Below are 25,940 nucleotides of genomic sequence, written 5' to 3' on the forward strand. Positions count from 1 at the left end.
CGGCTAAACCCGAATGATTCTAGTTCTAGGTATTGTGTTAGTTCTAGTGATAGTGCTAGTGTAAAACTAGAACTAACACTAGACCTAGAACTAGAAACATTCGGATTTAGTCGCACGTCTTGAAAGACGGCTAAACCCGAATGATTCTAGTTCTAGGTTTCTGTTAGTGATAGTGCTAGTGTAAAACTAGAACTAACACTACAACTATGTTAACTAGTTCTATGAATGCGATGCGATCCAAATTAAATTGATCGGATATTCTTCTCAACCCTAATCTTACAAAAAAAATCAGCAAAACCTGGTTTCCAGAGAAGTATAAATTGACAGAAATGTTTTATTTCCTGATTTGCTGTTCTAAATAATAAGGAATGCTATAAAACCCAAATTAAACTGATCAGAAATTCTGTTCAACCCAAATCTAGCAAAAAAATCCTGCAAAACCTGGTTTCCAGAAAAATGCAAATTGTAAAAATGTTTTCTTTTTTTATTTGCTGATTTAAATAACAAGGAATGCTTTGCAATTCGAATTAAGTTGATCAGAAACCCTGTTCAACCCAAAAATTCCTCAAAAACTGGTGCCTTCTGCGTCTAAGTTTCCTGATGCTTCTTTGACTATTGATCCAAGACTTTTTTTGACTATTTCTTACTAAATAAACAATAAATTGAATTAAAAAATGAAAAGAATTTCGAATTTAATACGACTATTCTTGACATAAATAGATGGCAGCACTCGCCGTCCTTATCTTATTTTTTATTTTTACTATTTATAATAATTAATATTAAACAAACATTCAATTTAATTGAAATGGTGAATCATACCATGTTCATCACTAAATGAACAATAAATTAAATTAAAAAATAAAAAAAATCGAATTTAACACGACTATACTTGACATATGTACATAAATAGATGTTATTTTTTTCAACTACATATTTATAATTATTAACATAAAACAAATATTCAATTTAATTACAATGATGAAGCATATAATGTTTATTACTAAATAAACAATAAATTAAATTAAAAAATAATAAAAATTCGAATTTAACACGACTATACTTGAAATAAATAGATGGCAGCACTTAGGTTCCTTGAGTTACTTTTTCTTTCATCTATTTATAATTATTAATATAAAATAATCATTCAATGTAATTACAATAAGGTAGTTTATTTACTAAATAAATTATATTATAAAAACGAGGTTGATGTTGGTAATGAAAATCGCTTTATTAGAATCTGAAGTTGCATCAAATACAAATCGAAAATTCTTATGTATCTCTTTATAAATATTGATAATTAATATGAAGCATTTTAATGTTAATAATAATAAGAATTATGAAAAAAATGTTATTGTGGAATTATTTTTAATGGATAAGAAAGATTTCTATAAATTTTTCAATTCATCATGATTATGATTGAAATAAATAGATGTCAGCACGTGAGTCGCTACTGAAGCTGGACCAGTGACAAAATGGCAATGGAATGTAGCCGTGATCAGTAACTTTACGTTATGTTTTCATAACATTTTTTGCGTAACCCCGGTGTAAATCTTGTACGGAAATGTTGTGTATTGGATGAAATAGTGTACGGACGAACATTACGTGTAGTGAGTGAGTTATTTTTCTGTTAAAATGCCCGTTGTTTTTCGGTTTGCGAACCGCACACTTTAACAATAGGTAACTTAATTCAACATGTCTTATCATTCACCTTTGTACATATATATTTTTTATTAATGGTAATTTGATTTATTGATTGGATGTTTCTGTCTACCGACGACAACCAGGTGCGTTGATTTTATTGTTTTTCGCGTTTTACAACGATCGTCGTTCTTCGTAGTGCAACAATACTTTAATATATGGGGAATACGATATGTAAGAGATATTATAAATAATGGTATACAATCTCTTTTATGTCAGGTAAACACGTTTTTCTTTTTTTTTCATGTTGTTATATCTATCGTTTCGTTTTTGTTTCGAAATCAAATTTTAAAGAAATTTAATAAAACATGGATAACTTGATTGTAGAAATCAAGTATTCTTTGTTTTATTTTTTTGTTTTTAAACAATTTCATTCATGGCATGCTTTTTTTTATTACCGTTTATCTTAATCAAAGGTTAATTAATTCAGAATTTTTATTGCAAATTATGTTTTTTATTTGTGGCCAATAAAAAAACGAGGTTCATTATCAGGTTATATTGCCTATACAAATTTTGATGTTTAAGGCCTGGTATATTCATCTTCAAGTAAAGTGTCTTTTAGTGTTAGCTGACAGAATAAGATGTACTTGTAAGAATAATTGTATATTCACCTCTTGGTAAAGTTAATCTGTCTGTTAATGATACCTACCAGAGGGTTAATTTACTAAGGTTAGGTTTTTTTTTAAATAAAATTCAAAAAGACATTATTGACGATATTCTTATAGAAGAAGAAATCTTATCTTATAGAAACACTCGAAATAGATTTTAACATTCTAATCATTTCACTGCTATGGACAAAGTAGAATTTTTTAATCGTTTTTGCTTGAATAAAGAAACTGTATTGGATTTTCTACCCAATATTCAACACCAATTAGAACATAGAAGAACAAGGTAAGTATATATTTATTTAATACATCTTCAAGGTCCTTCAAAAATTTAAATCAAAACCAATTAATTAAATATTAGCAGATCTACTGTTTAAACAAGCATAATATTTTTATATTAGGAATAACACCAATGGAACAATTTTTATTAACTATAAGGTTTTATGCTATTGAAAGTTTTTATATTGCTGTGGGCGATTTTGTAAATGTACATAAAGACTACAGCTTGATTAATTATAAAGCTGAATTGCAACTGAATTTATATATCAGTTGAGAGACCAGTACATATATATGCCAAGAAATGAGCAAGAAAAATGGAATCAATGTTGAAGTTCTTCCAAATTACCTATTTTCCAAAAGTCTTAGGTGCTATAAATGGTACATATATACAGCTTCAATCTCTAGGTGAGTTAATAATAAAATAATATTCAGTAATGTTTATTTGAATTGTTGTAGGTGGAAAAAATGTTGAAATTTTTATAAATCGCCTGGATCATCACATGATGCAAATATTTTTGATAATTCAAGAATAAAAGCTAGATTTGTATCTGATGAAATGGGAGACAATGTTTTATTGTGGTGTATATCCACAATGCCAATATTTAATGACATCTATAAACAATCCACAGAATGAAGCTGAAAACAGATATTAAGAATTTCATATAACAACAAGAAATGTTGTTGAGAGGATATTTGGAAGAGGAGATTCAATATATCAGAGCCAAACAGTATTAAGTGACATTTTTTAAATTTTAGCAATTTGAAGATTTTGAACAATGATGTTTTTCAAACTAATTACTCTTGTAACAGGAGAGCTTGGGTTATTATTTTCCCAGTTATAATTTTGGAATATAACTAAAGCTTATAATTACAAACCTCCTACATTATTTTTTTTAAATAATTTTAAAATAGTTGATACTCTTTGATTCTATCTCGTGACTTAATATTGTTTAGCTTCTACTAATTTATAGATATGTGGCATCTTGATACTTAATTATTGTTAAAAACCCATGGTAGAACAATGGAAATTTGTAGAATTGCAATTTTGTAGAACAAAAACTAATTCATATCATTTATAACTAATTAATAAAGGGTAACAAAAGGCAAAAAAACACTAAAAATATGATTTAATGAGGTTACCATGTGGAACGTTTTTAAAGTATTCATGGAATCTTTTAGGTACCCATGTCAGTAACTTTTGCTAATCATTATACTTTTTAGTTGAAATAGGTTTTAGTGTCTCTCTTATTGGTTTCAGCAGCAATAACTTCCTTAGAATTAACAGTACTTTTCTCTTTGCGTGTTAGTCTTTTAGTGGATCTATTGAAATCAACTTGTTTAAAATTTTCTTGATTAAAATCTGTTTTAAAATATAATACTCCAGGTGTTTCTCTTAAAAATTTGAAAATATGAAAAAGTTTTGATTATTTATAGTTTTTTTTTTATTATTGTAAAAGTAAAATCCGGATTCTTCAGATAAGAGATTAAAATTCTTAAAGTCCATGGTTTCCATTTTCGCTACTTCAATTTTATTACCACAAAGTCTTAAAAGCTGTTGCCAATGCCAGTTATTAGAGAAAATTTGGGGGATGTTTTTTTTGTATCCCCTTCCATGTGAAGGGGATATGGAAGGCTTCAGCAAAACATAACAATTTTTTCCACAGACTCTTTTACATTTACATTAATGTATTTCAGAATACATGAAGCCATTTCATTTCTACCTCGTTTTGGCTATAATTCATCCCAGGTGAAGCAATATCCTATTTTCTCTGTTGCATCATAAACTGTATAATTGAAAGTCCATAGTTTTAAAGAATAGAAACTCTGAGCATTCGTTAATAGAGGAGTGGGTAAGCATTTTTGTAAATCCACCGACCGTATTTTCGTGTTCGTCTCCGTTTTGTAGCCTCTTTATTCTGTCGCTTTAATTTATACCGATTATCTGCATCAAGATGTGCGTCGTAGTTCGTTTGTAATACACGACGTTCTTTCAGGGACGCAGATTCAACATATCCATCACATTTATCATTCCCTGGTTCTTTGAAGGATAAATTAAATTCCGAATTGAACATTTCAGTATACAGCCATTGCTTGGGAGTATCTTTTTTAGGAATTTGGTTTCTTACACATTCTTCATAAAACCAGCGATATATCATTGAAATTTTGAGATAGCTGCCTAAGTACTTTCTGTGAGATTTATTTCTAGAATAGTGTGATATTGTTTCTTACATGTAAGGAAATTTTGTTTGAGGGTTCATGTTTACCCCTTTGATCAGGTATTACGATGCCACCACTTGTCGTTTCGATAATGCGTTAAGTACATAGGTTTGGGATATATTTAAGGTGTTAAGAAAATAAGTACGACACACACTAAACTTCTTATCATTTACACAAAAAAAATACTTCAATGACGTTGTTCTTTTTCCAGCTGACATCCCGTTCTAGCACGAATTCTTCAATACAGCTAGCTATTGTCTTGTGATAATTGTTGTGACGTGTAAAAGTTGTCGTGGTTTTACCAATGTCAGTACTACTTGAGAAGCGATTGGCAAATTTTTATAATCATTATCAAAATGAGTACCTTTTCCGGTATAAATGATAAATCCCCACACATATCCACTTTTAGATTCACATAGCATATAAGACTTTATGCCAAATCGTGCTCTCTTCATGGGTATGTACTGTACCCAGCCTAATCTGCCTTTATACAGAAGAAGACTCTCATCGATTGTAATGTCTCTCTCTGCAGTATACAAATTCATATTTTATTTAGCTTAGGGCTAGGATGATTTTCAGGATCATAATCTGCATTACTTGAACAGTGAAGGTACTGCTTTATCTCTACAAACCTTTTGTATGTCATCACTTTCCTAAAGAATGGAGTGATGGGATTTCTACCCCAATAATCTCTTGGATATCTGGTTTCTTTACCACGCTTTATATTATATTGATCGCCAAAAAGACGAATATCATTTGTAGTTACATCTCGCCATTGGCACTTGACGTTACCCTCAATCCTAACCTGGTTAGCGTATTGTATATTAGTTTGAAGAGAAGTTTCCTTCGCTAATGGATCATCGAAAAATAGATTAAAGTACTGCAACGTACAGTTATTTATGTCGTCTTTCAAGTTTATAATTGGCGAAATTCCTGGGGTACTTGTAATACATTATATGTAGAATGTAACTTTTTTATTACACAACATTGATGAATATTTACCTTGAAATGGGAAACGAGGAGGTGCACGAGATATTGGCAACGTTCTATCAATTTCGCACCACTTTCTGGTTTCTAACAAGAAATTTTCGTATTCATAGTCGTCGCTTTCCATATCCGCTATCTCATCTTCTGAGGAACTACTTCTCGACTGCTCTATCTCATCTTCCAACACAAATTTTTCTTCACTAGATTCATAATCTGGGCTAGTAAGGCAAGCGGTTAAGGAAAATGCAGAAAATAATTTTCATAGACCATTTCTAAAATATGTTAAAAATTTATAGTTCACTATTTTATCATCTATTTTGTAATAAAGTACTTTATCCACAATCACCTTATAATTGAAGTTTTATCCACACTTATGAACCGTATAAAGTACCACTTTATCCACTAGTGGAATAAAGTTACTTTATTCCGCTAATGGAACAATGAAAAATACAATCTTAAATCAATCAAATTCTATTTATTATTCGTCATATCACTTTCTTCCATTTTTCACCAACTTTACCTTTACAACCTTTACACTTTTACAAATATGTTACAACTGGAGTCGATAAACAATCGAAAATAAATAGCAACAATTCAACACATTCCAATGTTGTTTTAGTTAATTGTAATGATTTTTGAGGTGACAGCCGCTGTCGGAGTGAAATGTCAAACCATTTTTTGATAACATCACATGAAATTTTGGCGATTCTGCCAAATTTGCATTTCGATTGCATGCGTGTTTTATATACATTTTATTCACTTAAGAAAATTTAACGCTTGAGCTTCGTTCTCGCGTTTAAACATTCTTGTTTAAATAAAATGCTGTCTAAAACACTTACACAATAAATAACTATTAATTTCTATTTTTTCAATTTTTAATTATACCAATATAGAATGTTTTGTGATTTGAATATTAAAATGAGTGACATAAAAAAGATTATTTATTAATAATAAAAACATAAAATAATAAAAAACCTGGTATGCACGTCAATGCAAGTCCTTCAGCAAATAAAAGCTGAAAGCGAATCCATTTAACTAATCTAAGCTCTGTTTCCAACAATTTTTTATATTGCAAATGTTTAATTTTCATATCCAATTGGTGGGCCTCTTCTTCATTCACAATTTGATTTTGAATTAGTTGCAACTTTTTTTCTTTAATTTCTTTCTCTAATTTGACATTTTGCATTTGGATCTGCACCAATTTTTGTCTGGAATCAGCCACAGAGGAAAATTTTTTTGCAACAGTTTCATTGCTTATCTTACCTTTTTCGTTTAGTACCTCTGAGTGTAGTTGGTGTGGTGGTGGACTGTAATGATGGTGTCCAAGGTACATTTTCTTTTTCCTCTGTAAAGTACATTTTTACGTGCCTAGATATATCAAAATAAGATTCAGCTTACCTTCAACAATTTGTCTGTAATTTGTTTCCAATTTTTCTTTTGTATAAGTCGATGGCAAAGGTAGCTCTTCTATAACACATTCACTAAAAATGTGAAAGGTTGAGGCGAAACATTGCATAGAAGTTTAAAAAGTTATCTGGGCTATGTGGAGCATTTTGGCCAAGAATGATATTTTCCCCTTCACTTGGGATTACTACTTGCAAAATTGCAGGACTAAAGTGCTGTTGAATTTCACCAGCAGGGACCAAAAAAACTAAAACACTTTTATATACCATTTTAAAGTTCGTTTGAATAGGAATAATTCGTTTTTTTTTCTATAATACTTGTCAAGGTAAATTTTTTACGGTTTCTGTTGGTATACAACGCTTATAAAATTTATGTTGTTTTCCTGATTTTTAGTAACATTTTCAGTAATTAGATAATTGATGTTAAAATACTAATACATTTTTAGATAAATAACGAAGGACATACTTATTGTAAAAACGTGCTACAAACTAATGAAATAGAACAAAACATATTTTCTAGGTAAATAAATGGCAAATTCGTTTTAGGTCGACCCCCAATAAGTTGCGTTTTTTTTCTTGTGTTCATTTTATTTTAATTTTATTACTTTTGACTTTTTGAATAATGAAAGCTCAAATGTCAGTGTGACATTTATTTCAAAACATGATAAAACAAAACTCCCTGTTAATTTTGCCAACTTTACAACAATTTGACAGGTATTATAGAAAAAAAATGAACTCAATGTGCGTTAATACATTTACAGCCGGTTGTACAATATCTAATAATTATCCGGCTGATAAACTTATCGAGAGGATAAAGATATTCGCTGTTGTAGAAACTGTTTCGCTGTCGGTATCATTGCTATAAGCGAATTAAGAGTCGGTTGGTAGTATTTTTCCCCATTTCTAGTAATTTGTGCCATAGATTGGTAACGCTAATGTCTTTCTTTGAAATTTGAACTATGATTTTGACAATAATAACAATTGTTTAAACATTTTTTTTGTAATTCGCGACGGTAATGAAAGCTATTACAGTATAGTTCGTTTTTTTTCTATAATACTTGTCAATGTAAATTTTTTAGGGTTTCTGTTGGTATTATCTAAGACCCTTACAAAATTTATGTTGTCTTATAAAATTTATGTTGTTTTCCTGAGTTTTAGTAACATTTTCAGTAACTAAATAGTTGAGGTTAAAATACTAATAAATTTTTAGACAAATACGATTTTAACAAAGTAAAATTAATTAGAATTAAATAGAACAAAACACCTTTTCTAGGTAAATAAATGGCAAATAAACACCCCACAACATTTTTTAAGCACCTTTTTTTTTGAATAACGAAAGCTAAAAGTCAGTGTGACATATTTATTTCAAAACATAATAAAACAAAACTCCCTGTTAATTTTGCCAACTTTACAACAATTTGGCAGGTATTATAGAAAAAAAATGAACTATACTCAAAAGAGTGCCGTAATGAAATTTTAGTAATATTTTATGGAACCAGTTCAAGTTAGTGACATTGGGTCATTAATTTTTCTACTTGTCAATGTGACAATTTTTGCCTATGGATGTTTAAACACGTTCTTAGCATCGAATACAAAGTCCACAATGATGAGGACATTGAGCAATTTCTCTTATTTTGGGAGGTGTACATGAAAAATTTTTTTCAGGTGAATACATTTTGTGTTTTGACAATTTCTAATTGTCAAGTCAAATTTCTATTTTCAAGTGTTACGGTGTTACCAACTGCTACATACCTATTTTCCTACATTGTCAAAATTTACTTATGCTTTCAGCTTGAATTCGTGCATTTCAAGCGTGTCGAAACTTGTTTTTTAATATACTATTTCACGACAACGCTGATAACCTACGTATAGGAAGTTTTTATACAAAATCCTTGGTAACCATATATATCTGGCGGATAACTGTCTTATCGGCACCGCTGAGTACCCGATAAGTTATCCTGCCGATAATCTCGCCAACAAAAATATCCGTACATTGTAATACAGTACAAACTAACTTATCTCCCAGATAACGCTGCCGGGATGTTTATTGATATATTGTACAACCGGCCCTTAATAATTTTTCTTCATAATCCATAAATGTAATATTTTTAGCATTACCGCCACCAGTTTTATAAAGTTCTAACCGATTATCAGATTTTTTTCTTTTTTAATGTTTCTTTGATTCCTTTATACTTAATTTATGGCATTGCATTCGTCAGCCAATTTCATTTTCAATGACAGCATCAATTTTTTTTGTTTTCAATCGTTTTTGAATATTTCACAATGAGGTCTACAAGTAGTGGTGGGACGGATATCCAGTATCCGACCATTTTAAAAATCCGGTCGGATACCCGATAGTTAATTCGTTAAAAATATATTAGTTATATTCGTATAAAATCAATTTCTTGGAATATGAGTATGAAAATTTCCCAAAGTGTTAATAAGAGTGCCCTCTTTCCAATGAACTAACACGTTTTAAAAAATAACTTTTAGTTTTTGAGAAAACAATATTTGAAGTTTTAATAAAATTTTCGATGTTGCAATTTTCATCAATAATTTTCAAAATTCGCTATAAAATTAATTACTTGAAGGATCCTTGTGGAAATATCACCCATTATTAATTAAAGTATCCTCTTTTTAATGCAAAAAACCGTTTTAAAAAATCAGTTGTAGTTCTTGAGAAATAAATTTTTGAAATAATCGACAATTTCTTCGAATTTTGCAATTCTCGCCGATTAAGTTTTAAAAATTCGTATAAAATCAATTTCTTGCAATATGAGTATGAAAATTTCCCAAAGTGTTAATAAGAGTGTCCTTAGTCCTTTAACAAGGTTTAATATTTCTACTGCTGTAAAATTTGAGGATCTCTCGTTTCTCTTTATCTCCTTCATTTTGTTGAAAACAAGAACAAAACAATTAAAAACAACTCTACTGAAATAATTGACCATATACATTTGTTTTGAAAACGTTTTGTTCTCAAAAGTAAGTTCATTTAAGAATGAATAGCGTGAATATACCCGAATTAATCTTACCAGTAAATATAACTGAAAAGTACTTACTTACTCCTAATAGTTTACTGATAGATGAATATACCGTGCCTTAATTTACTTTTTTAAAACATTTTTGATTACTTTAAGCTTAAAAAATGTTATTAATCACGTTATTAATTAAAGAAACTTTTCAGATTATGATTGAATCCGAAATGGATCAACGGGCAATGTGAATACGTTCGACGACTCTACACGAACTTCAGTTCGAAACATCACCACGGGAAGTGCAATGATGATAATGAAAACATCAACGATGAATTGGCAAACGTGCAACAGAATGAGTAGAATGGCATTAACAACCCTTCTAATATTATTATTATTAGATGGAATCGTAGACGCTACTCAACCGAGCAACGCAAAATTTTACACGATTCATTGGAACTCGTCTAACCCAATTTTCAGAATAGACAACACCGATAACGTGATCGACGTAAATCGAGACAATTCGAAATTCGAATTCGATCAAGTCAACTTAATTTGTCCCGTTTACACACCACACACAAAAAACGAAGACGATATGGAAAAATATATTATTTATAACGTTTCGAAAGATGAATACGAAACGTGTCGGATAACGAATCCTAATCCTCGGATAATAGCAGTTTGCGATAAGCCGTATAAACTAATGTATTTTACGATTACTTTTAGGCCTTTTACACCGCAACCTGGTGGTTTAGAATTTTTACCTGGCCATGATTATTATTTTATATCAACGTCGACTTCCGACGATCTTCATCGAAGAATCGGGGGGCGTTGTTCAACCCACAACATGAAAATGGTGTTTAAAGTTTGGGCGCCCGCCGCTTACGATACAACAATAAAACAACAACAACAACCATCCGTGACAATTACAAGACCAGTCTGGTCTTCAATACCACCTATGCTGAGAACACCATCCACGATCTCAACGACCGTTTCAACGACGACGACATCCACATCTTCAACTTCGACGATGAGTACCACGAAGAAATTTAAAACTTACGATAAACATCCGAATGATGTCTTAAAAAGTGAAGAACTCACTTTGAGTGCTCATAGTTGTCATGCGAGCACCGTTGTGTTTATCGCAATGCTCGCGATTATATTCGCGTTACGATGAAACGAATAATTTGTTTTTCTTTTTGTTGTGAGTGTGTCTCTCTCGGTGTGTACGCGGCCTATCGGTGTGATTATTTAATAATAATAATGGTTATTATTATTTAAAGAAATTGAGTTAAAAAAAATTAAGGTAATAATAATTATTAATAATAATTAATATTATTACGGGACTGGAAAATTTTCAAAAAAGAAAAAAAAAGAAATGGTGTCGTGAAATAATGAAATAATAAGTAAAAAAAAATAATAATAAAAATATAAACCCATCCTAATTTTTTATAATGCAAGAATATTAAAATAAATAAGAGTGTGTACGATTAAAACGGGAAAATGTATAATTACGTATATTTCCGTTTTGAAATGGTATAATAGGATGATCAATTAAAAAAAAAACAGTGCCATGATTTTAGTTTTTGGTTAGTCTTTTTTAAAAATGAAAGAAATTTAAGGTGAATCTATCTAAAACATAATAATGTTTGAATACTCTTATTTAGAGGTGATTTAATTTTAGTCTGCCAAAGGAAGAAAATTGCAAAAAGGAAATGTTTATAAAGAATTTTTTTATAATTGGATTAATATTGCAGAAAATTGTTTAAAAATGGAATTTTTGGACTAAGACTAAAAGTTAAGCACAAAAGTTTATACATATATACCAACTAAATTCCCTGCAGGTAAACAATAAATCTTTTATTAATAAATATTATGTTATAAAAGTATATATTGGTCCAAAGTTAGAAAAATTCTTAAAAAAAAATACAGCTCCAATGAGTAAGTGAATGCATGCAATCACTATTTTTATTTATATTGAACAAGGTTATCAATGAGTTGGATGGCTCCAAATGAGGAAAAATTGATTAAAAAATTATCAAATCATATTTTGAATCCTTGATATGGTGCTTTTAATCTTAAATCGACTACAACTCCGTCAAAAACGGAAATTTGTTCCTTTAGAAATTAAATCTAATTGATTTTTTCTACTACATGGAGCTTCTCATAGTAAAGAATAATGCGTTGGTGATTGAGATATTTTCATCCAAATTAGAGAGCTTTTTTGTGTTGATTATCTTTGTCTAAGAAGTGGTCAATTCCAACCAACTCAACTTCATTTCTAATATTCACTATACACAACGTCTAAATGTAATTAAATTAATTCCGTTATAACTGCTGCAACAAACTTATTATACAGTCCGACATGGATAAGTGGGATCTCTGGGGAACAACTTTAAAAACCCACTTATAGAAGTGTCCCAGTAATCCAAAATCGCAGTTATAAAAATCGCAATCCCACATACAGAGGTTTTTTATGGAATCAAAAATAAATAAAATTTTAATAAATTAAAAACATGGTGATGAATTTGTTTCTAATCGGCCTTCAAAAAAAGATTGTAAAACATTCATAGCTTTTCGTGGTTTCGCTCTGGTTATTACAGGATTTTGTACTTCTGGTTCTTCAACATCTTGTTCATTTTGATTCAAGTTTTTAGTCATCATTTTTATATCCGCAAATACTTAAACCAGTATCCACGTTTATGAAATCCCACGCAGTGATCTAATCTTCGCATCTTTCAGTAATAGTCAGCCAATGTTCGCATTCTATCGGTGGTTATTCTTGATCTTCATGAAATTCAGCAATATCCATTTCTTCATCTAACCGGTTTTTTTGAAACAATTATTGCTAATTAATAAATCGTTTTCTCAGTTCTTGCAATAAATTTATTTCTTGTAAAATTTCTTCTTCCATACATTTGAGTATGTGTTTCACAACAATTTGACGAAACTTTGGTGCTGTTTAATTTATCAATGTCCTTGTGAGTTGAGCAGTTATCAATAAAAACAATAATTTTTTGATGGCGCAGTTTCTTGGATCTTAATATTTTGAAAACACTTTGGGTTCTTTGATTATCCAATCAAAAGTAATGGTAGTTTTTCTGTCTCGTGCATATTGGCTCATGACAATAATGTTACTCGTTCTTTGCTGTGTTTTCCACCATGACAATCGTAGTTTTTGAAACAAATAGTTTTGTCAAGAAAACATTTAAAAAATAATCCAGTCTCGTCCGCATTAAAAATGTTTTTCGGCTCATATTCCCTTCGAATTTCAGGTAAATCATTAATCCAAGCATTACAAACCGTGTTATCAACACATTTGCTCTAACCACAGATTTTTTTGAATGTTAAATCATTTCTCTTTTTATAACCTTCTTTCCAACGATTACTGGCAACAAAACCTTGAAGATTTAATTTCTTTTCAAAATGTAAGGCCTTTTCTTTTAAATTGTTTCAATTTATAGATACATTTTGTGAGTAATCTTCCAAAATTGGAAACTCTTCTTGTGGCAGCCTTTTAAGTTTTCCGCGTCCTTTGGATGATTCATCTAAAGTACTTTTGAAATATTGCAACGTCTTCTATTTTGTTTCAAAATTATTTATTATTATGACCGGCCCAGAAAAATATTATCATATAGTAACGATATAAGCCTAAATAAACATAAAAAAACAGTTAACATTCTAACAACAACTTACAATGTAAAAAAACTGCACCCGGTTCTTTTTGACATGTTTATACTTTCCATACAAATGGGAATCTTACATGTAATACAAAATGGGATGTCTTTCTTCTTTTACTCGCAGGGCACTTTCTGTATGCTTTTCTGACTTCAAAATTTTCTTCTTCGCCAGTATTATAGTCTTCTTTTATTTGCAATACTCCCTAACTTACTTTACTAACGTATGATGCGAAGATTCTGTAATCTGCGTTCCATTTCAGGTTTAACCTATTACATTGCTAATTGTATAACGAAAATATATCTGGACAGATTCGGATTTTCTCTATATGATTCTTGAAGTAAATAAGAACTTAAAGAAGAAATGTCCACCATATAAATACTACATTTTTCATGTTTCATTTTTATATTTCAATCTTATTCTGTAACCATGCTCATTGAAGAGAGTATTTCATACATTTTCTGATTCTTCTTTTCTAACAGCACCGTTTTTCAATCGTATCGTTAGACATTTTATGGCAATACTATGATGCAAGGTGCGCGTGTTTTTACTGCACGGAGGTACTTTAGACCATTCTAGACATATTTACCATAGAAAAAAATTGTGTTAGGAGAAGACTCTGGTGCCTCAATCTGTAATTCTTCATCTTCCGTTGTATTAGGCTCTACATTTTCATCTGCTTCTACTTCAGACTCGATGTGATGATCGCTTGGAACAAAATCATTATCTGAATCTACGTCGCTTTCGCTGGAACTAAGCTCTTCTAACCATTTCACCAATATTTCTTCGTAGTCTTTATCTCCATACTTTACCCTCTTTGAGGACCCAGGAACTTGGTTCTTATTTATTGCTTCAAGCTAGACAACACATTGAAATCAATTAATAAACAATTGTAAGCATATCTCCAGCTCTTTCACTAATCACACTTGAAGTTGCAATTTTTTTTATTTGGTAGTCCATCTATCTCGGGGGTATTGAGGTTCGTTCGACCACCTCCTAGGAATTGATGGACCTTTGGTATACATTACTTAATCAGGATGTAACACAAAAAATACAGGTTATCACAGGTATATACATTGTTTATTTCAAAAAATAAAGATATAAACTGCTTGAAAAGTGATTAATATAGAGTAGTTGTAAAAGATTTTCTCCAGTCATCTTCTTTCCACAGCAAAATTTCGCTTCCCACGCTAATAACATTTATTTTTGAATCTTGTGTCATAAAAATTATCGTTTGCAAATTGTATTAATATCTATATCTTTAGATTCTGAGGATGACGTAAGTTCATTCTTCTTTTGCGTTCTCTTCCTACTCTATACAGTCTAAGCTGTTTAGATGCACCACATAAGGTGAAATGATTCGGCAACGTTAAAGTCTTAATACAATGCTTTGGGCGTAATGATTAAGTATTATGTTTCGAAATCATCAAAAAGACTAAGAATCAATAAACCAAAAGCTATAACAGATAGCAGTTAAGAGCATGTATATCATCAATTAAAATATTGCAATAAACACGTAGTTAGTCGTTGACAAGCGTGTCCTAACCAGAAACTTTGTAAATTTCGAATTTTCAGTATCCACGGTTGAATGTTAATGGGAAGTATTAAAACAATGTATTCTAATTTCATGATAAATCAAACCCATCTATATAACGTCAAAATTTTATTAAACCAAATCCGCTATCATTGCTGCAACAAACTTATTGTTACTTACTAATTACAAACTTGACTTACTGCTTGAAAACATTCATTGAGTGAAAAATCGATGTTTGTACCTGTCATTATTATTGATGTATGCATTGTGGTACTTTAGAAACATCGCGTCAAAGCTATTCATTCTTATAATAACTGTTATTAAGACATTTTATGTTCTTATACCAAAATTTGTATTTTTATCAAAACAGAATCTATATAATGCTTTGCTTACTTTTAAATCTAATTGATACATTAAATTTGCTTATATTTACATTTATGTACCATAAAATTTGCATGGAACCACCTAAAAATAAATTGATTGCCTTATTTTATCATTCAAAAGAATCCAATGAATACCCAACTATAAAACAACAACTATAAATCTTTAAAGAAAACGTTGGTGAAATTAAAATGGGAAAAACAATTTTAATTGTAACATATTAACACTTGATGCAAATGTTGGCCAAGATATGATCGTATTCCGAAGAAAATAAACAAACGAGATTTTTTTAATAACTCCTAATTATCTCGAAATTTCTCTCAATGAGTTCAAAATTCTTCCATCTTCAATTTTATTTAATATACTAAATAAACATCGTACCTACTTAGTTTAAGCCCCTTTCATCTTTATTACAAACGACCATTTCATGAGAATGTAAATTTTGCTCACCAAAAACATACTATAAGTTGCATAAAGTGTTTGGTGTAACTTTTTGGGTTTGCGTATGGCAAGAAATCTTTCAAATAATACTGTCTAAACTGTTTAGATGCATCACATTACGCGGAATCGGCAACGTTAAAGTCTTAATTGACTCTATGTTGCCTTTTGTTTAGTCTTAACCAGAAACTTGGTAAATTTCGAATTTTCAGTATCCACGGTTGAATGATAATGGAAAGTAATAAAACAATGTATTGTAATTTCATGATAAATCAAACCCATATTTCTTATATATCCGATAACATGAATGTTTACTCCTCTACAGCTGGCACAAAACTTTCTACTTGATATTATGGTCTTTTTGATTTATTATCTTCAGTGTTTGCTCTTTTCAGCTGATTGCGAATATCTTTTAATGGAAATCATCATCCCATTTAATTTCCAACAATCCTTACAAGCAACGTTTTGATGATATCCTAGGAATTTGAGTTTTAATTCATTTAAAGTTATTTTCGGATTTTCTTCAACATAACACATGATATTCAGCTGTAATTTTTTTTCGTCTTTTTCCACCACGTAGGTTTTTAATGTCTTGTTGATTTACCCAGCGAATGTATTTGTTGGCGTTTTTCAAACTTCATTATTCTCATTTTGAAATTTGAAGATAGAAAAGTGTAGTTTATGAATATGTTGTTATATTTATTGAAACAGTTAATTAAACATTCCCAAATATCTTGTATTATTGTTCAACAAACCAAAAAGATCGTAAGACATCTCTAAAAATGTTTCCTTAAAGTGTTCTCCATCTATAAATTTTGTTTCCTATTGTTAACAATGCAGTATGAAGTTGAAAAAGCTTGACTTGTCAGTTTCATTATATGCAAAAGCCTGAGACTTCTCATTCTCCAATAGCTTTTAAGAGCTTGCCACTTTATTTTTATATAAGCTACAACACAAGCTTATGCAAATATCACATTTTGGGCATTTCTTAAGTTGTTGTTCCTAAATGTAATAAATTTTTGTGCTTAACGCTAAATAGTACCTCAAAAATAAATTTTAATTTCTATTTTCACCATTTTTAAACCACCTCTTTATCTTGGTATTTGATTAACAATATTAAATAATTTTTATTACAAAATTAACTATCAACAAAAAAATTTTTTCATGACACTAATTTTTTTTTTAATTCGAACATTATAAATATATCGATTATTTTCATAATAAAGGAGTCGTCCGTTTTTTCGAATTAAAAAAGGAAAAAGAAGAATTTATTTCTTTTTTTCTTTAAGTGGTGTACAGATCTTTCTTTTAAATGTTGGTGTAGATATTAACAATAAAATTATATTATATAAATGAGTATAGTGACCAATAGCAGCGCACGCGAACATAAAGAAAAACTATAAAAAAAATAAATGTTACATATATATATTATATATTTTGGTCGGTTGACTCTTTGGTAGGGTAATAATAATAAAAGAAAAGGAAATTAAAGAAGAAAAAAACGAAAACGTCTAAAAATAAAAACGAACAGAAAAGTGTTGACTATTTAAATAATCTGTACTTGTATAATTGTGAAGACTGAAATGAAACTATTTTTATTTTTTTCTTAGTTTTTATTGTGTTATAATGCGATTATTAAGACAGAGGATAAGAAGATGAACGAAAATAAAAAATCCCGAAAATGAAATAATTAGAAGAAAACGAAAGAAGAAAAGAATAAGAATCATTCTTTTTTAGTGTAAGGCTAAAGCGGTATTTTTACACTGACAGTTTGCATGTACTTTATTATGAGGTGTTTATCATCAAAACTAATTGCCATATTTATAGTATTTTTTTGTATATATTTATGTATGTGTTATTGGTAGAGATAAAAATAGTTACATAAAAAAATGTATAATATACATAAATGTGATAGGCACAACTAATTACAATAAGCGCCGTCATTTTACACGCACAGATTGGGGAAATTAACTAACGTTTCCTAATGAACCTAATATTGTTTGAATTATTTCAAAACTTTTCCCATTATTACTATTACTCCTGTTCCAGTATTTGTTTCCTTATATCTTCTGGAAGTAATTTAATTAGTTTTCTCCAACTCATTTCCGATGATGTATGTTATTATACCACAATGGTAGTGAGTTAATTACATAATTTTCCGATTTTTAGATATAATTGGAAAATGACTGCGCTTATTGTAAATTGTTTGTTTTCGCTGATGCATGTGGACCATGAAAAAATAATACTTAATTCTCGTTAAAAATAATATCCTGGATTTATCACACTATAATAAGTTACCTCATTCGTATGTTAATGATGTTTTGGAACTCTAATATTACAAATTTCACTTTGTTTTTGTGTGGCATCATTAATATTTCCATGAAGTTGGTTGCATATATATTTCATAAATAACTATGTCCTTATCTAGAGAGTATTGTTATGTCTCATTAGGGCACAATAAGCTCAATAATCAAAGTCATTTTTTTATCTATAAATCGTCTACAAGGGATTAAAAAAATAGAAACATACTCCAAGTTTTTCTAAAACTTAACTTCATCAAAATTCTCAGAATGGCAAAATTAGGACTGTTTAGTTTCTCTGTTGGAAATAAGCCAAAGTCGCTTATGGGCGATTCACTCCAATTAATCGTATGAACCCAAAATCTGCTCAATACATTACAACGCCTCAGCCGCAAGCAACCTCGTCTTAATCCGAAAGTGATTTTAGTGAGTTTAGCCGAAGTCGCTGGCGATCGAAGCTCTACAACTAACATAATATGTACCTAAAAATTTGTCAAAACATTGCAATACTTCGACCACAAGCGACTTTGGCTAAACCTAAAATAGAAAAATCAGATTTCTTTTTTATTAAGCTGAGGTTGCTTGCGGCCTAGATTGTACAATTAATACAATTTGAACTCAAAACTGGTCAACATTTTATAACGCCTTAACCGCAGAACTTTGCCAACTTTGTACGGATTAAGCCGAGGTCGCTTGCGGCCGAGGCGCTACAATTTAATATGATATAAACCCAAAGTTTGTCAAAATATTGCTTAAGCCAAGGCTCTATAATTAATCTTATAAATCCAAAACGGTAACTCGTTTTATAAAAAATATGTTGTGAACTTGCAGATATTTGGAAGAAAGTTGTTATCAATTGATTAAAAATTTATCTTTTCAATGCCGAATGTATTCTTCTTCTTTGCTCATTAACACTTTATGTGGGCTCAGTTCTCCTAATATTTCTGCACTACGACATTCTGCCCTGGGTTGTCGCTTCAAATAAATTATGTTCATTTAGCGAGTTGATCATGCTAGTCCACCAGATACACCTTCTTTCTCTTTTGTGAGGCTTTTCTTACAACATGATGTTCGTTCACCTTGAAGCTGCCAGTAAAATATTTGTTCCGGAGCCTTTTCACTCCTATTGTAAAATGATTCAACAGGGCATGAATTAACCGTAAAATAAGTTTGATTTTGAAACAAAAACTGCCAACTTTCATTTTATCTCTTTAATCATTAGCATTTTGTAAATTAGTTTCATGTGTAGCTTCCAAAGTCTCTCTTATTGGGAAACAAAAATTGAGTCTCAAATATTAAATAAAGACTTTATATGAACAGGCAGAAAATTGATGCAAAGCTTTTGCTATTAGTTGACATCAATTGAATAAACGCATGGATTAAGTTTTTGACTCGTACTTCCAAATATTTTCTCCGTCAAAATCTCGAATTTTCCATCTTCAGGTTTGTTTGTTTCATCATCTACTTTTTTTTTCTGCAATCAAAGGTTGTGCAAATTCTCCTTCAGATTTTGCTACCTACAGTGTTAAAAAAAAATAATAGAAAAGTTTCTAAATATTATTCTGTTAGCTAGACAAAAATTGGAATTTGTTGATGTCAGATTTGGCTTTCCATAATTCTTAATTGGGAGCTCATGAGAGATAAAATTTCTGATTTGTGCAAATCGACATAAATGCCCAAGTTCAAAATTAATCAAATTGCTGTGGCTTTGCGATCTTAACGTGTGCCAGCTAGATAATTGTTCCAAACAGCTTTTACAGTTCGGAATCTTCTTACTGACCAATTTACATAGCAAGTTTTTTTCATCAGCAATTTTCAACATTGCTTAAGCCAAGGCTCTGTAATTAATATCGTATGAATCCAAAACGGTTACTCGTTTTATTAATGAAAAAATATTTTGTGAACTAGCAGATTTGTGAAAAAAAATTGTTATTGATTGATTCCCCAGATCTAGACTAGTGAAAGAGAGTGTCTTTCACTTTTGTGAAGCTTAACGTTTTTCTTACAACATGATGTTCGTCTCTGCGCATAACGTATTTTTCAATCACATGGACCAACTTGAATTTGCCGGGAAAATATTTGTTCCGGATATGTCTAATCTTGTCACTCTTGTTGTTAAATGATTTAATAGGGCATGAATTAACCATAAAATAAGTTTAATTCTTTAATTTTATCCACAAAAATATCCTCAAACTTTCATATTATAGATTTCATTTTATCCTTTTAATCTTTAGCATTTTGTAATCGAAAATTCAGGGTCAAATTTTAAATATAGTTAGTCTTTATATGAACAACTAGAAAATTGTTTTTGACTCGTACTTCCACATATTTTCTCCGTCAAAATCTCGAATTTTCCATTTTTGGGTTTTTTTGTTTCATCATCTACTTATACAAATTCTCCTTTAGGTTTTGCTACTAAGAACTTGTTACTTACAGTGTTAAAAAAAATAACAGAAAGGTTTCTGGATATTTTGTACATTTCATCCAACACGCCTTGTCGCATTCTGTTAACTTAGACAAAAATTGGAATTTGTTGATTCCTTCTGACTTCTTTTTTTCCAGATTCGGCTTTCCAGAACTCTTAATGGAGAACTCATGAGAGATAAAATGTACAAGATAAAATTCCTGGCTTGTGCAGATCAAGAATGTGATTCAAACGTAATCCAAATCAAAACGTTTTATGCAGAACGGCTTTCGCATCTTGTCGATCAAGCTCAGTCAAATCTAAGTATACTAGAAGGGTGGAAACGTCATTTACATTCTTTCTTGATGCATCATCACGCAAGTTTTATACACATTTGTCTTAAATATATGCAGTATTCTCCAACCCCTTCCGTCTTCATAATGCAATTTGTAAACTCAAGCGTATTTATGTGACTTTACTTACAGCGTATTTAATTGTCAATTTGTTTTAGCCCTATTTTCTTCATTCTGCAGATTTTTTTTAGATTAAGCCGAGGCTCTCCAGCTAACATCATATGAAGTTGGTCAACACATTGCAATACCTCGACCACATGCGACTTTGGCTAAACCTAAAATGGAGAAAGTAGATTTTCTTTGTATTAAACTAAGGTTGCTTGCGGCCGAGGTTGTACAATTAATACCATTTGAACTCAAAACTGGGCAACATTTTATAACACCTCAACCGCAAAGAAACCACAGTTAATTTCAGAATGGAGACAACTTAGTATCATATGAACCCAAAATTGGTCAAAATATTGCTTAAGCCAAGGCTCTATAATTAATATCCTATGAATCCAAGACGGTAACTCGTTTTATTATTGAAAAAATATTTTGTGAACTTGCAGATTTGTGGAAAAATATTGTCATCAATTGATTTGTTTTCAATGCCGAATTTATTCGTCTTCTTTGCTCATCAACACTTTATGTGAGCTCGGTTCTCCTAATATTTCTGCACCACGACAATCTGCCCTGGTTCGGTTCAGATAAATTATCATGCTAATCCACCAGATCTAACGATTTAGATCCACCAGATCTAGACTAGTGAAAGAGAGTGTTTTTCACTTTTGTGAAGCTTAACGCTTTTCTTATAACATGATGTTCGTTTCTGCGCATAACGTATTTTTCAATCACATGGGCCACCTTGAATCTGACGGGAAAATATTTGTTCTGGATAATGTCTAGTCTTGACACTCCTGTTGTTAATAATAGGGCATGAATTAACCGTAAAATAAATTTGTTGACTTCTTTTTTGCCTGATTCTGCTTTCCAGAACTCTTATTTATACCTTAATTGAGAACTCATGAGAGATAAAATATACAAGATAAAACTGCTAGTTTGTGCATATCGACATAAATGCTCAAGTTCTTGTAGGAAAGATGCAAATTCTCTAGGTAATTGTTCCAAACAACTTTTACAGTTCGGAATCTCCTTACAGACCAGTTTACATAGCAAGTTCTTTTTCCAACCCCATCCAATACTTTGTATTTTGGTGATAGTAATCGTAGAGTTGTTAATTAATTTGGAACAGGATTTATTTTGTTGAAAGTTTGTCATGTAAACAATCCAAGAGAAAAAAGTGTTATCACGTTTGAATGTGATTCAAAACGTTTTATGCAGAAAAACGGCTTTTGCATCTTTTACTCTTGTTAATCAAGCTCACTCAAATTTAAGCCTCCGCATCAAAATACAACGAAATGTGTAGTAGATGAGTGGAAAAGTTATTCAACTAACATCATATGAACCCAAAATTGGTCAACACATTGCAATCAAGCAAAACCTGAATTGGGGAAAAGAGATTTTTTTTGATTAAGCTCTCAGCTTTTCTTTACCTTTATTAAGATTCAGTGTTTATCAATTAAAGATCAATTAAAGTTGCCAGATCTTCCGTTTTAGATTGAAATATTGAAATGCACCAAAATTTCATTAATGTACTAATGCAGAGCCAAGAAAATCCAGGAATATAATTACTTACTTTGTTAAAATGTGTAAAAAGAATAATATTTTTTTAATCAAATTTTAGAATACAAACTTATTATATTTCTTCATGGCTCTAAATGTTTTTTTTAATGATTTTAATCACTTCCGGTTGTACGGGAGATTACAAACTTTTACTTAATTATTATTTATTTTTTAATTACTCCTATTATAAATGTTTTTAAGAAAAATATCTCAACACATAACACATACATATTATATTTTTATTCTTTTCTATAATTTTTTTATTTCAGTTTTGTTTTAAATAGTAAAACAATTTAAATAATGTAATTATTGCAAAATAAATACGACATAGACAATAAACAGTTACAATTTTTCGTAACTAGTAGCAAAATATTATAATCTAATGATGAAGTGTGCTACAAAATATATTATTATTTTTATGGTTTACGAGAGTTTCCTAAATTTAATATCAACGATTAACAAAGAATTTAGGACTCTTTTAATCAGAATGTTTATTTTTGATCATCAAAAATTTAAATCAAATTCATTTTTTTGTTAATTTACCAGCATTTAACTGCCACAATTTTATATAAGGAAATCTTTTGCTCTCTCTTTTCTTCTATATTCTTAATTTTTCTTATTAATAACTTGAATCTTGTAGTAAAATCTTATAAAGTGCCATCGACAAATTCGGCCTTATCGAATAAATTTTAAATAAATCCAACTTAAATGAATCAAATTTGAGCCTAAAACGAAATCGAATGTAATTATAATAATTTATATCAACGAATTTTATTTTATACACTTGTGATTATTATTTTTTTTTTATATTTAATGAAGTCATAGATTTATTGTAATGAAATAACATTGAAGATGTCGTTCTAATTAAATTTAAATGAATCAAAATCGATAAATTTGTGAACTTCACGTTTTAATTTTAATTTATGTGATTCGTAAATACTTTTTGCGATACACTCCGTATAAAAAAGCAGTATTCGAAAGAAACGAAGATGTTATTCTGTGATTTTTGAAAATTATTTACCTCTTTATGTACTTATTTTCGCAGCTAAAAAAACAACTCCGATTATAAATCGAAAATTAAACGTTTTCAGCCTATTTATTATTGATATTATAATTGTTCCTATTCCGCACTCGTTTTTTATATTCAAATAATTATTATTTATGTGCTGCTCTTTTCTTGCCCATTATTTTTATTTTTAAAATAATCTTTAATTATTATTAAAATAGTCATCAGTATTCTTTTCGTACTACAAACTGTCATTGAAGTTTTCTAAATGTATACACCTCGGACTCTTATTATATTTATTATTAATAAACTAAAGAAAATTAAAAAAAAGGAAAAGTAAAAGACAGGTTATAAGAAATTAAAAATCGGAAATAAATGATTGTATATATTTGAAATTTCCTGTAAAAATACCGAACGAAAAATGTTCGATACATGTGTAGAAATGTAGTTTTACTACAATATAATCTATATTAGGTATGAAACGGACCCATAGTGATATAAATTCGCTCTTTGTTTATTATATTTTTTTGTGTATGGTTAATTTTCGTGCATGATAAAACTATTTAATAAAAAAATCAATGTCAAAAAATTGTATATTTTACAAAAGCAGTGTTTTCCTTAAACGAAAAATCATAAAGAAATATTTTTCAAAAAAAAAAAACGCCTACACGAATAAATATTAATAAATAATTTAAAATAATTAAAAAGAAAAAATTTTTAATTAACTTATGAATCTCAAATTATTAAATAAGAGAACAAATCATTCTCTTTATGTTTTTGGAAGAAGAAGACGATGAATTAAACGCAATTTATTTATTTATACCTACGTTAAGACGTTCGTTTTCTAGCTTTTATTATTGTATTATTTTTTTTATACGTCGTGTTCCGATTATTTTTTTTTGTTGCCAACTCCCCTCCCTCCCCCGGAAGCTAAAAGAGCCTGGAACAAAAATAAAAAAATACCGCGCTCTATTTTTCCTTTTCGGTAACGTCATCTACGAAATGAAACTCTATATTTTAGTAGATGAAGATACACTGTATATGTATTACAATTGTAAATGCACTCTATATACATACAAACATTATATAAATACATAAATGCCATTTTAGGTTTGTTTTCTTTATTCATAATAACCTGTCCTGTTAATGATTTGTTGTAGATGCGCGGTAATCAAGACTGGATTGATATTTTGTGGTGGCAGAAATGTTTATTTTATAAATAATTAAATTTACATAGATGCCATTAAATCTATGCGATGTAACAGGAGAGGATGAATTAAGAGATCAAAAGAAGTTGCTGTATTTAGCTTGAAAAAAGACTGAATAACATAAATTTGCTAAAACAAAAATTGAATCAAGTTTGGATTTGAAGATCTATTTGACACGGCCAGCAAAAAGAAGTTGTGAGAATACATGAGAAGGAGGGAGATTAAAAGGCGATAAAGATAGTAAAAGAGATAGAAAGGTATCATTTTATTTCAAGCTTTTCACCAACTTGGAGTTTCTTCCTTCTAGCATATCGTACAGTTTCTCCTCTATAGCCTCAAACATGTTTTTAGCTTTAGATAAGTCTAAATAACATAAATGTGCAAAAATAAAGAGTTGAATCTAGGTTGGATTTGAAGATCGCGTTTGACACGATCAGCAGAAGGAAGTTGTGAGAATGAGGGAGATTAAAAGGCGATCGATGAAGATAGTAAAAGAGATGGAAAGGCATCGTTTTATTTCAAGCTTTTTACCAACTTCGATTTTCTTCCTTCTAGCATATCGTACAGTTTCTCTTCTATAGCCTCCAACATGTTTTTAGCTTTAGAAAAGAATAAATAACATACATGTGCTAAAATAAACAGTTGAATCAAGGTTGGATTAAGAACATCGCGTTATTTGACACGGTGGGCAGAAGGAAGTTGTGAGAAAAGATAACAATGAGGAAGATTAAAAGGCGATCGATAAAGGTAGTAAAAGAGACGGAAAGGCATCGTTTTATTTCAAGCTTTTCACCAACTTCGATTTCCTTCCT

General features: G+C 30.0%; 1 protein-coding gene across 3 annotated transcripts; it reads left to right on the forward strand.

Annotated features, from left to right (window-relative positions):
- The first annotated feature begins 1,468 nt into the window (after positions 1-1,468).
- Positions 1,469-25,029, forward strand: LOC111420645 (ephrin-A1-like). 3 transcript variants are annotated; one of them, XR_011641240.1, is made up of 3 exons: positions 1,469-1,917; positions 10,374-21,451; positions 21,565-25,029. XR_011641240.1 is itself a non-coding variant. In XM_023053680.2 (3 exons), exon 3 carries the CDS (start codon positions 10,469-10,471, stop codon positions 11,336-11,338), a length of 870 nt encoding a protein of 289 aa, XP_022909448.1. In that variant the 5' UTR covers positions 1,469-1,677; positions 1,785-1,917; positions 10,374-10,468; the 3' UTR covers positions 11,339-25,029. The 3 variants fall into 3 exon arrangements, 2 of the variants coding, with proteins under 2 accessions (XP_022909448.1, XP_022909457.1); XM_023053680.2 differs by having other exon boundaries at positions 1,469-1,677; positions 1,785-1,917; positions 10,374-25,029; XM_023053689.2 differs by having other exon boundaries at positions 1,469-1,677; positions 10,374-25,029.
- Positions 25,030-25,940: the final 911 nt, after the last annotated feature.

This window comes from Onthophagus taurus, chromosome 7, assembly GCF_036711975.1.
Source record: "Onthophagus taurus isolate NC chromosome 7, IU_Otau_3.0, whole genome shotgun sequence".
NCBI lineage: Eukaryota > Metazoa > Arthropoda > Insecta > Coleoptera > Scarabaeidae > Onthophagus > Onthophagus taurus.